Source organism: Pan troglodytes, chromosome 7 (assembly GCF_028858775.2).
Source record: "Pan troglodytes isolate AG18354 chromosome 7, NHGRI_mPanTro3-v2.0_pri, whole genome shotgun sequence".
Taxonomy (NCBI): Eukaryota; Metazoa; Chordata; class Mammalia; order Primates; family Hominidae; genus Pan; species Pan troglodytes.
Genome location: NC_072405.2, coordinates 88,271,193 through 88,286,261, shown reverse-complemented (window position 1 = coordinate 88,286,261; position 15,069 = coordinate 88,271,193). Strand labels below are relative to the sequence as shown.

Sequence of the window (15,069 nt, the reverse complement as noted above, 5' to 3'; positions counted from 1 at the left end):
ATAATGAAACCAGTTAAATGCAGGAAGAGATGACAGGCACTGAAAGAAAGTTTTCTGATAATACTGTGATCCCTGGATCCAGCTGTTCCTGATGCTGTAGCCACTCCTAGACTTTTTAGTCACATATTTGCTTTTTGTTTTAACTAGTTGAGTTGGGTTTTGGTTATAGGCATGTCCTTACTAACATAATTACTGAGATATATGCACTTGCTAAAGACTCTTTAAAGATAATTAATAGTTCTTTAAATTAGTGCTAATTAAGTCAGTATAACCCAATAGAATAAAATCAATTAGTGATTTTTTAAAGTTGGCACTTTCTGCTAATTAGTTGTATTTTCTTTTAATTAAAACTCTACCATTAACAAAAAAAAAAAAACATAAAAAACTAAAAATAAAACCCGACCACTAGGGCATAATCTATATGGTGATTTTTGCATTACAAAATGTTTAACAAATAACTGGAAAGGTGATGGAATACGGCTTTTAAAGCATTCTAAGGAATTTTTTTTTTCTGGGCATCATAACACTGGATGATTACATTTGTAAATGTCTTTTAACCATGTGGCCAGTTTCTAGTTCAATTCAATTGTTTAAATGTATAATCATTGATAATTTCTTGCTGTCAGGGTGCAGGAGCTTTATCAGTTTCATTAATTAGTAACCTCAGGGACTCTTATAAGAACACCTAGTTAATTTTGTTGATCCCAGTTCTTTTTTTATCCTCAATAATTTCTTTCAAATTAAGTGTAGTACCTAGAAACACCAGCAACATCCTAAATCAGGATGTTGAATTGTGGTTTGAGTTTTAATTTCACCTCAGTCACTGACTCCATATTCTAATCAAGTCATAGCATCTCAATATATGTTGACCTATGACTCTTATCTCTACCCAGGGCCTATAAGATGCCAGTGCTTGGGTCAGAACTTAAACTGCTTTGGGTGCAACATGCTCTCCACTGTTTTAGGTATTGCTTACATCTGCTGGCAGCAAAGTTTTGATAATGTTGAATAATTTATTTTAGCTTTACTATGAGAATAAAGCTATAAATAACAATAAAAAAGCTGATAAAAATGTTTTAAAGCAACTTCCTGTATATATATATATAGTCGAGTTAGTAGCTCGGGTTCCTGTTTTTTAAATCTAGAACAACGATAACTAGTATTTTTTATATATATATATACACACACACATACACACACCAATATTAATATATAATCATGGTATATATATACCAATATTAATATATAATTATGGCATATATACAATATTAATATATAATTATGGTATACATATACATATATACACATCACATATACACCAATTACCATTGTTATATCTATATCTATAATTGGTATATGTAATATATAGAGATAGCTATATATATATATAATATAGATATCTCTATATACCAATTACCATTGTAATTATATATATAAAACTTTATATATATATATATATGAAATGCTCATCGGACATTTGGAGAACATCACTCTTAGGTGAAAATTGAGATCAGCATGTTACATATCATAGGAGGATTTTTTTTCAACTACAAAGATTAGTGTTTTCTTGTTTAGAAAATTTAATCTAAGGATTTCTAATGTTTGAGCCTCATTATTTGATAATACACATATTTGTGTACATATATGCATGTATATATGCACATATACTATACACAGCACATCTGTGTTTGTCCTGCATTCTCTCTTGGAGAATTCAATCTTTAGGAGAAGGATTACCTTCATTCTGTTTTTAATTATCCAACACAGAAGTGTCCAAAGTGTTGGCTGACTTTTTACAGAAAACATCATAAAACTGTGCAGGGAACATGTTCTTAGTGATTACCTGATTCTAAAATTATATCATAAAAAATAATGGGAAATACAATGTGGGGATGAATTACATAAAAGAATTCCATTTTTGGATGATCGTGAGTACCTTGATGGGATTAACTACCATAACCACATGGTTGGAACAGACACAGTCAAACAACTTCTGTCTGTGTACACAGTCCCTAGGATTTCTAAATGTTCTCAAATATTAATACCCTTGGCTCTTCTTAGCCACGTGATTATGGAAAAGTAAAGATTTGGCAAAAGGAAAGCTCTTTAATACAAGCAGGGACCAATGGCAAAAAGAGAAAAATTCCCATCAAGGCTTAGAAAAAGATAAAGAACATATTCAAAGAACTCAGAGAAGGTCCTGATCTTGGAAGGACCAACTTCCAGGGCAGGCAGTGGGACTCTGAAGAGGAAAGGGGCAAGCTCTTGGCCCTTACCCTGGGCAGGAAAGATCTTGGAGGGAAGATCTGGTAATTTGTAATTCCAAGGAAAACCACGCCTGACAAAGGGGGTGACACAGATCCTGAGAGGGAGGAAGCAGCACTTCTTCCCCTCCCCACCACTGGAGTTCGCCAGGGCTGTGTTTTCTCTACAGTGCTTCTGCCTGATGGTCTAGGGAAGGGAGGCTTTTATAATAAGGGGATTCAATATACGGGAAGGGGCACTAGAGCACTGAAGCTCTTTGGGTTTCTGAGAGCTCTGGTTTGGCTAGCCTAAAATTAGCATTTATCTTACAGTTTTTACCCCAACTAGCCTGGCTCTGTGTCTACTGAAAACCTATACATGTTGGCATGGCACAGTTTCAGCTGTCATTGTTCTCTGTATGTGTGTGTGTGTGTGTGTGTGCGTGCGTGTGTGCCCGAGTGTGTGAGAGGGAGGAGCAGGGGAGGGAGAGAGAGAAGGAAAACCTATGGAAAAAGTTACCTTTCTTCTTTCCTCTGCAGCCTCCAGTTTCTTCTGGATCTCCTCCAGGGACAGGTCTTTCTTCTTTGGAGAAGCTAAAGTTCGTGGGGCTTCTGAGATAGGAGATGGTGGCTTCAAGATCAGCTCAAAAGCCTGGCCAGAGGCACGTTTGTTGATTTGCTTCACTTCCATATCTGAAAAGTGAACATTTGAGAATGTTAAGCATACAAAGCTTGCAGCATGGATTTATTTTAATAATTTAGATTCCAGCAATTGGAAGTAGCGTTGTTATTCTGGGACATAGGAATAAAATGCTGTTTATGAGCATTTGCTCTATGTTGTTTAGAACATATAAGACCTCTTTGTCTTTAGTGTAACTATGGATATATTTTAACAGAATAAATATTTACCATATTGAGAAATTTGACAATATCTGCAGGGAGTTGAATAACGGTAAGCATACTTAGATAAAACTAGCCTAAATTGATTTTAAATTAAGCTTTATTTTCCTTTTGAACAAATATGAGCTTTGCATGAAAATCAAGTAGCACAGATTTATTTGTTTGGAAATTATCGTAGCTGTAGGCCCTTTTTGGTTAGACGAGAAACGTAACGGAGTTCTTCAGTTCTCACATATAATGAGATATCATTATCTAGATATGCATATATATGCATACACCATTATATATATGATCACCATTCCTGTGCTTAGGAATCACAGAAGCTACGTTAGAACCAATATAACTCCCTGAATAGTTGGGCATATTTGGCAAAGTCAATGCTGAAATGCAAAGCATCCTGCTGATTTCTGTTTTGCCCTTCTGTATGTTCATTGCTTCCAGTCATCAATCATGCACGGTGCCCACTCCAGGGATGACAACATCACTCTGTGATGGAGGTCCTTGTCTTCAAGATGCTTACAGTCTAATGGGGGCAATAAGACAACACCCCATTGTAATGTCTTTGCTCCTGTGTTGTTGCTGCTTAGAATATCCTCCTCTAGTGTACTCGGCTGGAGCCAGGAGCCAGGGATAGAGCCACTGTGGTGGAGGAGGGAGTGGCAACTTCTACTAATCTAATTTGTACACATACACATGGAATGCTGTTCAGCCTTAAAAAAAAGTTGGGGGAAATCCTGTCATTTTTGACAACATGGGTGAACCTGGAGGACGCTATGCTAAGTGAAATAAGCTAGGCACAGAAAGACAAATACCACATGATCTCACTTACATGTGGACTATTCATAAAGTTGAACTCACGGAAGCAGAGTAGAATTGTGGTTACCAGGGGTTAGGGGTGGAGACTGGGGAGATGTTGATCAAAGAATACATAATTTCAGTTAAACAGGAAGGACAAATGCAAGAGACTTATTATTGAGATGGAGTTTCCCTCTTTTGCCAGGCTGGAGTGCAGTGGCACTATCTCGACTCACTGCAACCTCCGCCTCCCAGGTTCAAGCAATTCTCCTGCCTCAGCCTCCTGAGTAGCTGGGACTACAGGTGCTCACCACCACGCTCAGCTAATTTTTGTATTTTTAGTAGAGGCAAGGTTTCAGCATGTCGGTCAGGCTGGTCTCGAACTCCTGACCTCGTGATCTGCCAGCCTTGGCCTCCCAAAGTGCTGGGATTACAGGCGTAAGCCACCGTGCCCGGCCGCAGAAGACTTATTGTACACCATGCTGACTATTGTTAATAACAATGTACTGTATTCTTGAAAATCTCTGAAAGAGTAGATTTTTTGTTCTCATCACAAATAAATGACAGGTGTGTGAGGTAATGCATATGTGAATTTGCTTCACTTAGCCATTCTCTAATGTATACATATTTCAAAATATGCCATACACCGCAAACATATACAATTTTTGTCAATTAAAAAAAGAACTGAAGAATGGTTAGCCACTTATTTTCTATCAGTGGCTTATGTATTAAAGATAAGCAGATTATCAGACCCTTATGTTTTAAGCCTGTATAATATAAATTATAATATAAAATAGTATAATTTATAATAGAAAAGATGACAGCTAGTACCTGCTAGGACATTTATAATTACAGAACTCACAATTTAGTAAAATGCAATGATTTTTAAAAGAACCTCGCTGGTCAGCCCTCAATTTCAGATGAGCATTCTTTGAGTCCCAAACTCCATCTCTCTAGTTTTAGCCCACTGATCCTTGTTTGAAGTCTGAAGCTACCCATGATTAGGCCATTCTCTGTGGTGCACCACCATTTTTCAAGTATTTGAAAACAGTTATGTTCCATTTCAAGTTGTTCCCCCAGGCTAAACATCTTCAAGTGCCCCAGAATGACACTGTTTCTAGATCTTTACCACCATATTATTTCCTAACCTCTAAGTGCTCTCTAATTTATTAATGTCTTTTTAAAATTGTGGCAACCAAGCCAGCAGGTTATGTTCCCGTTAATGTTCTTTTAGCAGCCTGGTTAGTGCACATGGAGGTTGTGGTCAAGTAAAATGCCAGGCTGGCAGGCCTTGACCTCAGATCCTTAGCTGCTAATAGATAGTCTAGATAATACTAACTCAATAACTATATTGGAAATGATGTGGGCTTTTTCCTTCACAAATGTAAAAATGTTTTTCATTTTCCTGATGGCATCCAAGATTATACTTAAATTTTAAATACAATTTTATAAAAATTATGTAAGCCTATGGATAAGGATTATAAGAGAACACGGGCAAATAAAAACAGCTTATTTGATAAGGTGATGGGGTTTTAAATGGCTTAGATTAGAGGCTCTGGAATTAGAACTGCCTATATTTGCATCCAAATAGTAAGCCCCTCTTAATAGCTGTGTGACACTAGGTAAGTTAATTAACTTCTTTATGCTTTTATTTCCTCATTTAAAAGATGGAAATAAAAAGAGTACCTTCCTTCTAAGGTGGTTGTGAAGATTAAATGATAAAGGATGCTGAATGCAAAGCACAAGCCATATACTTAGTGCTTACAAATGTAAACAATAATAATAATTTCTTGTTATAATGTTTGCCTGCAATAAACAAGTCACATTATTATCTAACATAGAAACACCAGGTCAAGTTAAAGACTGCAGAAATTTGAAATTCTCTACGGACTCTTTTAGGAAGCACAGTTTACGAGAAATGTTGAATTATCTATTCAACTTTAAATACAGCTCAATAAAAATTATGGAAGCCTATGGAAAAGGATTATAAGAGAACGCAGGTAAATAAAAACAGCTTATTTCAAGAATCAGCTCACACATAACTTCACAATTTTTTCTTCCCCTTATTTCATTCCCTAACCCAGCAAAAACCATCCCTGGCTCCTTTGTCCTAACCACTCTGTGTTCTACATTCTAGTCATTTGTGTGAGACTCTTCTACTAAGCCCTGAATTCTTTGAAGGTGAGGACTACGCCCTTTGGAACTCTGGATCCTCAGTGACAACCCATAGTTCGACATTAGTCTCATAAGAAACATAGCTGGATCCTTCTTCACAGCTACATCTAGCAAATAATAAAGGTCTGTCTAATTTATTTGCTGACCGAATGAATTTGTACAAAGTAGGCATTGGCCCTGCATTCTAATGAATGTTTTATTTGGAGACAGAATTCCTTTCACATGGAGGACATTTCCTTATGGAACAGTTAATTAGCATTTATGATTTTTGTGCTACGATAGAATAATTTTGGAAGGTAAATGCCTTTGAGTCCTTGAATAGGCTTTAAAGGTGCAGAAGGGGTTAATTGCCACAAGGTCAGTTTGTTTTGTCGTTAATGTCTTTCTTTATATATATGGAAAAGAAAAAGAATTGTGAGCCTGAGAGTTAGCAAAATATGCCTTAGGGATATCTAGGATACATAGAACTGTATAAAATATTTTAGTTAAATTGACTGAATTAGGTAAGGATGATGTTGATAATGATAGCTATCATGGTAGAGTGATATAATGAGCTAGGCTTGGTTTTGCATATTTGACTTACATTAAACCATTTAAACCTCACAACAACTCCAAGAGGAAGATGCTAGAGTTAAATGAGACTTAGAGAATCCAAGTATCTATTTGCCCAAGATCATGTGGATTGTGGCAGAGCCAAAGTAAGCAAAATGAATCAGGATAAATCAAACCTAAAGAGTTGCACCTCAATCGTGTTAATTGCCATGCTAATTCTTTAGGCTTTTCTTTTCAGACCCTTTTTATCTAGGGCCTCAGTCGTAAGTCAGTTTTATTTATTGAGTCAATTATTATTATCATTAGCTGGTTGACATGTATATACAAAGTATAGAAACTTTATAAAGACTACAATAAAGCAAAAACAATTATGGTTGTTGATTCTTTCTCTTGAGTTTTCTAAGTATAAAGCATTTTCTTACAAATTATGATCTACTCCAATTATGGCTTAGCCTATTAAATTATTTGCAAAGAAAGATCTTAGACATATTGTGGATGTTGATATGCTGGATGTGGCTGTTAATAAGAATCCATCCACATTTCTTAACAGACATTGATGTGTTGTTATTAGCACCAAATTCAAACTGTTTTCAGCAATAGGTAATCAATTGGACATAATAGCTGGACACGGCAAGTCAATAGTGAGAGCTACAAAATATTGATGTAATTATATCAGGAGCTGTAAGAAACAAATATATGTCAACCTTTCCAAATGATCTAGCTAGCAGGGGTATGTCTATCCTAAGTTACTCACCATCGTAAGTATAGATGTTGATGTTGCGAGGTTCCGGGTAAAAGCAAGAGCAGATCAGTGACAGCATGGACAGCTCCTTCATTTTTTCCTTGTAGGCTGAAATGAAAAGCTGAAGATTAGTATATTTCATTTTTTCTGAATTTCTCTTTACTGCTTCCTTTAATTTGAATAATAATTATTGCCTCCTGCAGAGTGAATATTGCCAGGTAGACTCCTTTGCATTCTTTCACTAAATATAAAGGAATGCAAGATGTCAACAGAATTCTGAAGTGCATGTTCCTTATTGCAGAGGACATCAATTGCATAGTATAGCAGGTTAAATAACAAGAGAAAGAAAGGGAGTTAGAAAAACAAAGGAAGGTCGAAGGAATTAAGATCTAGCAGGATAGGAGGGAGAGAGAGGAAACAGATGGAATTAGTGGAAGCAGACATGATTACCAGAGAGAGAGGCTCATTCTAGTAAATGTGCATGCAGGTCTATTGTACATAAGTAAGATTCCGGAGGGCTACTCTGTTGGTTCAGCCTGAATTGCCACGTACTCATTTGGGAATAGTCAGATAACTCATCAGGATAGTTATTAAGCAAACACATTATCCAGGGTCCTATGTTGCTGCTTTCTCTTAATCTCCAAGTGCATTTTCTTATCTGTCCATCTTTTCTTTTTTCTTTCCTCTCTCTCTTTGAGACAGAGTTGCTCTGTTACCCAGGCTGTAGTGCAGTGGTGTGATCCCAGCTCACTGCAACCTCCACCTCCTTGGCTCAAGTGATGTTCCCCCCTCAGCCTCCCCATTAGCTGGGACTACAGGTGCGCTCCACCATGCCTGGATAATTTTTGTATTTTTTGTACAGACAGAGTTTCACCAGGTTTCTCAGGCTGGTCTTGAATTCCTGGGCTCAAGCAATCCACCCACCTTGGCCACCCAAAGTGCTGGGATTACAGGTGTGAGCCTCTATTTCCAGCCTCTTTCTTTCTTTCTTTTTTTAAATTTCAAGTTTTATTTTAGATACAAGGGGTATATGTGCAGTCTTTTTACATGGGAATATTAAATGATGCTGATGTTTGGGGTGTAAATCCCATCACCCAGGTATTGAGCATAGCACCTGATAGGTAGTTTTACAAACCTCTCTCCTTCTCCCCTCTAGTAGTCCACAGTGTTTATTGTTCTCATATTTATGTCCATGTGTGCTCAGTGTTTAGCTCCCACTTATAAGTGAGAACATGCTGTATTTGGTTTTCTGTTCCTGTGTTAATTCACTTAGGATTATGGGTCCCAACTGCATCCATGTTGCAGCAAAGGACATGATTTCATTTTTTCTTATGGCCATGTTGTATTGCATGCTGTATATTTACCACATTTTCTTTATCCAATCTGCCATAGATGGGCACCTAGTTTGATTCCATGTCTTAGCTATTGTGAATAGTGCTGCCATGAACATACAAGCGCATGTGTCTTTTTAATAGAATGATTTATTCTCCTTTGGGTATACACCAAGTAATGGGATTGCAAGGTCAAATGGCAGCTCTGTTTTAAGTTCTTTGTCTCTCCCTCTTTCTACACACACCAAAGCCCTCGATCTGAGCTCTGATTACATCTGATAAGGATCTCCTTCCCTCCGTTGCAACCCAGCTTGTGTGCCAACCTTGCCATGCAGTTGCAAGAGTCCAGATTGTCACCTCCTCAATCCTTCACTCCCCTTCCCCATTTCATTTTCTCATTTTTTCTCTAGGAAGCCTCCTGCCCTGGTAAACTTGGTGAGTATCTCATCACTGTCAGTTGTCATCAGGCCAAGTATCTGCAAACTACCAGATGGGGATAAGGAGGTAAAATCTTCTTACTTTTGTTAATTATGCATTTAGTAAAATTAATAAATTAAGGAAAATGGAAGAAAATGATGGGTATACTGTGCACTAACTTGTGAGAAAGTATAAACAGATGGCTGTGACATAAAATATAGACCTCCCAGGTTAACAGTTTCTTCTTGGCAGGGGCTTCTGATCATTACTATAATATAACCCAAGGGAGAGTGGGTATCTTGGGAAAGAGGATTCTCAGAAGATGAGTTTGGGCATTATTGACAGGTGCATCTTTTCTTGGCCAGAAAGAAACATATTCAACCCCTGGATGCTTTAGATCCACAGATATTAGAATTATTCTAAGAGATTATTTAGTCAACTGTCCACCTACCTCACCACCAATTTTACAAATGAGGATATAGCCCCACAGAGGCCAAAGTCACATGTAGCCAGTGACAACGGTGAAGCTTCTGGATAAATTGCAGTAAATCAATCTATTTAAAAACTGCCAGAAGGCTTTCTTCTAGCTCTACAATTTTAGGATGAGGTTCAATGTGTTAACAGGTGCAATGATCAAATATCATTTGCCTATGATTCAACCTAACACATCCTGAGGATCTGCTAAAAGAATCCCCTCACTATTTAGCTTATTTTCTTAAAATAAGCAATACATGTTGTCCTGTGCCATAAAAGTCCTGGAACATCCATTCTGAGATATTTTGTTGAACGCCTTTGGAATTTTAGAAGGCTAAACCAAATTTCTTTGTATCATTTGTTTATTCAGTTAATGAAATTGTGTCACTTATAAAGGCCCAGGCAGATCCAGATTTATATGGATGTTAAGTGAGAATCATAATTTCTGCCAGAGCATAAAACATTTAATACATTTAATTCCATGAACTAATTGAAAACAATAACAGCAAGGTTTTGTAGGCTGGTACCTTTTTTGGAAGAGAAATGCAATCTGGTATCCAAAATATTTTGCAAAATTAAGCACATATTAGAAGCACATGAAGCATATTACATGCCGACTTTATTAAGAAGGGTCAATCCAAACATAAAAATAAAATAAAAGATTTTCCATCTCACAAAGTAGTAACAGATGAAAGCTGTATCAGAACATGAATTTTTAGTGAAGAAAAAACTCCTCAATATCTGTCCTTAGGAAACTAAATTCAATAATTTTCAGTAAGGCCACTGCCCTAATTATGCTTGACAAGCTAATAAAGAGAAGTGAGTGTAAAAACTGTCAGAAGCTAGCACATTTAGAGCCCTATGTATAATGAGTAATCATTACTATTATGGACTGAATATTTGTGTCCCCACAAAATTTGTATTTGAAATCTAATTCCCAATGTGATAGTATTTGGAGGTGGGGTCTTTGGAGAGTAATTAGATGATGAAGGTGAAGCCTTCATGAATGGGATTAGTGTCCTTATAAGAAGAGACCAGAGAGCTAGCTCAATCTCCTTTTGCCACATGAAAATGCAGCTAGAAGTTGGTAGTCTGCAAAAGCAAAGTAGGCCCTAACTAGAATCTGATCATTCTGGCAGCCTGATCTCAGACTTCCAGTCTCCAAAGCTGTGAAAAATAAATTTCTGTTGTTTATAAGCCACCTAGTCTATGGTACTTTGTTTTATCAGCTAAAACTAAGAAAATGACTGATAAAAATGTTCTTTCTTGTTCAAGGTGGTCTGGGGACAAAACCCAGTTAACCTCTGCGGGTGATTCCTTTAATAGCATTTTTATCTTTACTGTTATTTGTATCAAAGGCTATGACCCCACATAGCATGACTCTACCCAGTGACAGCCATTGCAGAGATTCTCATTGATGAGTTGCTTGCATTCTAAGGAGATCCTTAAAAGCCAGCTGCAACCACAGTCCAAGCAAATCCTGATTCCTTCCCTGCAGCAAAGGCACACTCTCCTGTGAAGAAGGGTTTCCTCCTAACGTGGTACAGTTGCCCAAACTCCCCAGATGGCGTTGCTGGAAAGGTATGTCATCGGGAAACAAACTTAAGACACAAATGAATAAAGCACAGAAGATTATGTACCTGGCTAAGGGAAATAGTGCAAAGAGAAAAAAAAAAGGGAAGAGACTTAATGAAAGAAGAACTGATAGGAAACAGTAACTGAATTCGGAGCCACTGAACACTTTGAAAGATGGGATTAACTCATGAAAGACTTCTTAGAAAGATTTTTTTCCGGCTTGTGTGGGAACAATCATTGATATGAATTTTAACACTTATCATTTTGTTGTTATTTAATTTGGAATTGATAGTGCAGTATCATAAAAATTTCTTCTGTTTATTCATCCTAGGCAAAATTGTATTTGACACTTTAGTTTTGGCTAATGCTGTGTGTAAAAGAAGTAGTGATATGTATTAGACTTCCTGATCACATATAAAAGATAGTAAAGAATGCTCTGGAAATGTCATTAATATACTACTTTGGGAGAAAATGTGTCATAATCCCTGAAAGGAATACTTGTTTGTGTCCCGACACACTGGTGTTCTTAATGACCATAAAGAAAACGTCATTCGCGGGACCAGATGTCTGACCATGGCCTTGTGCTCAGGACGGCTCTGCTGACGAGGCCCAGGATCTGTTAGCACACTCCCTTTTCACTTTTCCTTTCTCTTGTTTTCCCTGCAATCATATTAGTCTAGCGGGAGGTTTTCTTGGCAAGTCCCAAATACTCAATTTAAATGCAACCTCATTTTTTTCCTTTTGAAATGTGCCTGGGGATAAAGGATAAAATCAGATGCTATAGAATGCAAGATTGATGTCTCTTGCCCTTGGTTTTACAGCAATTCGATTTGCACAGTTTCTGATAGACAGAAAGGACAAAAGCACTTTATTTGAAGCTTACAAATTTATATATACGTGGCAGAAAGCACCTCTTTCCTTAAGAAAAAAACCCCTGTCATTTCCAGGCAGTGGTGTCTTTAAACTGGGTAGAGTGGGGCACTAGCTATGGACCCTGCAGTCCTCAGAGCTGGTGCCAGGATTTAAAAGGACAGCAGTTAATGGAAGAAATAGGGTTCTCTGCTAATGGATTCTAAAAAACTTGAGTCTTGCACCTGCAATTGTTAAACACTGCTCCTCTCCTAATTCTGTCCTTCCTTTTCCCTTTCTCCCATTACCTAAGTCTTAACATAGACAGAAATCAGCTACCTTGCAGTTCATTTTTGGTTCCTTTTCTTTTCATAAGGAAATAACATTTCCTTTTTAATTTCAGAAATTAAGCCCCTGATGATAATTTTAACTCAATTCTGATCATATTGTGTGTTTGGAAGTTTGCTTATTTTGGGGCACTATAACTCAAGGTCAGATAATTTTTTTAAAAGTCAGATATGTAATCCCATTTAAAAATCCTTTTGGGAGGTCCATCCCTGTGATCTTCTTCAAAGACAAAATAGACCAAAATAATTTCATTTTGAACACTTCTTACATACTATATCGGTTCAAATTTGGAGCATAAAATATTTTGGTTGATGAGTATGTAATTAATGATGTAACTTTAAAAAGAAAAAGAAATAACTCAGATTTTAAAATACCCTTTTTAACATATCAGAAGATCACTGACATGAGGTAATATTCTAGATATTTCTGCTGTGATGATGTAATGCTAATTGCTTTAGAATAAAATTAGATTCTACCCATCTCCCTCTACAAAAATTTGGTTTTCTAAGCCAGGGAGGTTTTGAAAGATTAATATTTTGACCAACCAAAGCATTATAGTTTTTCTATGGGAATGGATATCAAATCAAATAAAGGGACATTTAAGAAGGTCAAAGCAGTACAACCCATCACTGGGTTATACAGAAACATATGAGGCTCTTAAATTTCAATTTGATGTATTCTTAGCACCAGTGATAGTGACAAGGAAAAGAAACTAGATGACATGAATCAGTCCTTGTGATCAAAATTGTAATAGAAGCAGTAAATTGTTGTAACCTGGTACCTCACCTTACTCTGGATTCCAGTTAAAGCTCCTGCTGTGTTTAATTAGAGTTCCGCTACATCTTGCAGGCTCTTGTCCTTTTTTTCTTTCCCCTGATGAAAGAAATTCTTACAGTCCTTGATAGAGACCAAATGACACTGTGGTTTAGAGGAGTAATGAAAGCGCTTTATTCTGTTTATGTGTCAAGATTTTTATCACCAAGTCTAATTCTGAGTATTGAGGGGTTTTTTACCCCCCTAAGCTCCTAAATACTAGCAGGTAGTAAAACCTAAAATCATAGCTAGATTGGTTGGGACTTAAATGAGACAAAGCCAGGGTAAAAAATGGAGAGTCTATTCATCTGGTTAAGGACAGTCCTCATGTAAGAATGACTATGCTCTTCCCTTCCTGCAATCTTCTAAGCTGGGATGCTCCTGAGCAGCAATTTGAGGCTGCCATGACATTCTCTGAATTGCTTCTCCAGAATGGCTCAATGTAGCACCCAAGTGATTTCAATTTCTCCCTATTACTTTTTAATTCTTGGCTGAGGAGTAGAAAGTATTTTGGATCCATTTTTAATTAGCAAAACTCACTTCCTATGCAGAATGATTATCGCATTTGTGGGGCCAATGTCCAGAGTCACAAATGTTTTGGTCACCAGTGATAAGGATGCCAGCTTCATTGTTCACTTTGTTGTAATGTGTGGCTTTTCTCCAGAAAATAAATGTTGACTTCTATCTCACATGGGTTTTTGAATTTAGCCTGACTATGACTTTGTATATAAGACTGCATAAGGGTGGATAGCCTATTATGCTCTCAGTGAAAGCAGAAACTTTCAGAAATAAAAAGTGTGAGACTTTTATCACACTGCAAAATAAAAAAAAAATTCAGATGACTTTATTTTAGTTCATGGGCCAGTTGACTTTTCTGTTTGAATTAACCAGAAGTTTGGAGACTGAGAATACAGATTTAATGAACTCAAAGGGAGTCCTAGAGCTATCACCGTGGGATGGGGTGGACTGTCTTTAGATAATGGAATATCTAATTCATATAGAACACTGGGAAGACACAGAATCAGATTAAGCAGCAGCAATTTGTACCACAAACCTATTAGTTATATCATGATTTAATTCCTCTATCAATCTAAGGAATTGAAAGTTCAGAGCATATTTCTTGAAGAGTTTGCATAAAAACCTCTACTTCCGTAGGCTGGTATGAAGTTTCAATGGATTTGAAGAGCTCCATATTGCTGTTTTAGATCTGAGTATGTCTTATAAAATTCACTTTATCTATAATAGTTATTAACATCGACTGTGAAACAAATATTTTAACTTGGTGTTACTGCCAAGTAATATTTATCAATGTTTCACCAAAAAGAATTCTTATCTGGGTAGTGTACAAATTGTACTTAAGGCAGTCTCCCTAAATGTTGTCTTAGGAAATGAATGATATCTAAATAATTAATGGGAGATGACTATTTCAGGAAAAGGCCACAAAAACTGCATGTAGGAGCCAAAATTTTGCTTCCCTCCATAATCCTAAAAAGAATATCCATGTGTCCTTCAACGAAATTTTGTAAAATGCGCAGTGTGCAACATTTTCTCAACAGTGTCCTAAAGTTGCATTTTTCAAACCCCACTCATTAGAGTTTTATTTTAGCCATTCATTCACAACACTGTGCATTGTTTTGCACAGTTTGCAGCATTAGTTTGGCTTATGTAAATGGTGCAGTGAACAAAAACTGAACAGTTAGGTAAGAGTTTCCTCCTGAATGACAAGCCCCAAGACTTTGCTAGTCATGCTTAAGTAATATGTCTTATGGTCACTTTGTGTCAAAGAGAATAGAATAAATATATTCTATTTTATGTTTATAAAATATATTCTATTTTATACTTGTAAAATATAAAA

The 15,069-nt window shown here is 36.7% G+C and overlaps 1 protein-coding gene across 2 annotated transcripts in view; it reads right to left on the bottom strand.

Annotated features, from left to right (window-relative positions):
* The window catches only part of STMN2 (stathmin 2), a 55,356-nt gene that overhangs the window by 21,851 nt on the left and 18,436 nt on the right, over positions 1-15,069 (bottom strand). For both annotated transcript variants that reach the window (XM_001167275.7, XM_009455537.5), the window contains exons 2-3: positions 7,420-7,515; positions 2,764-2,936 (exon numbers count right to left, since the gene is read on the bottom strand). In XM_001167275.7, the coding sequence (XP_001167275.1) occupies positions 2,764-2,936; positions 7,420-7,515 (269 nt within the window). The remainder of the gene's footprint in view (positions 1-2,763; positions 2,937-7,419; positions 7,516-15,069) is intronic.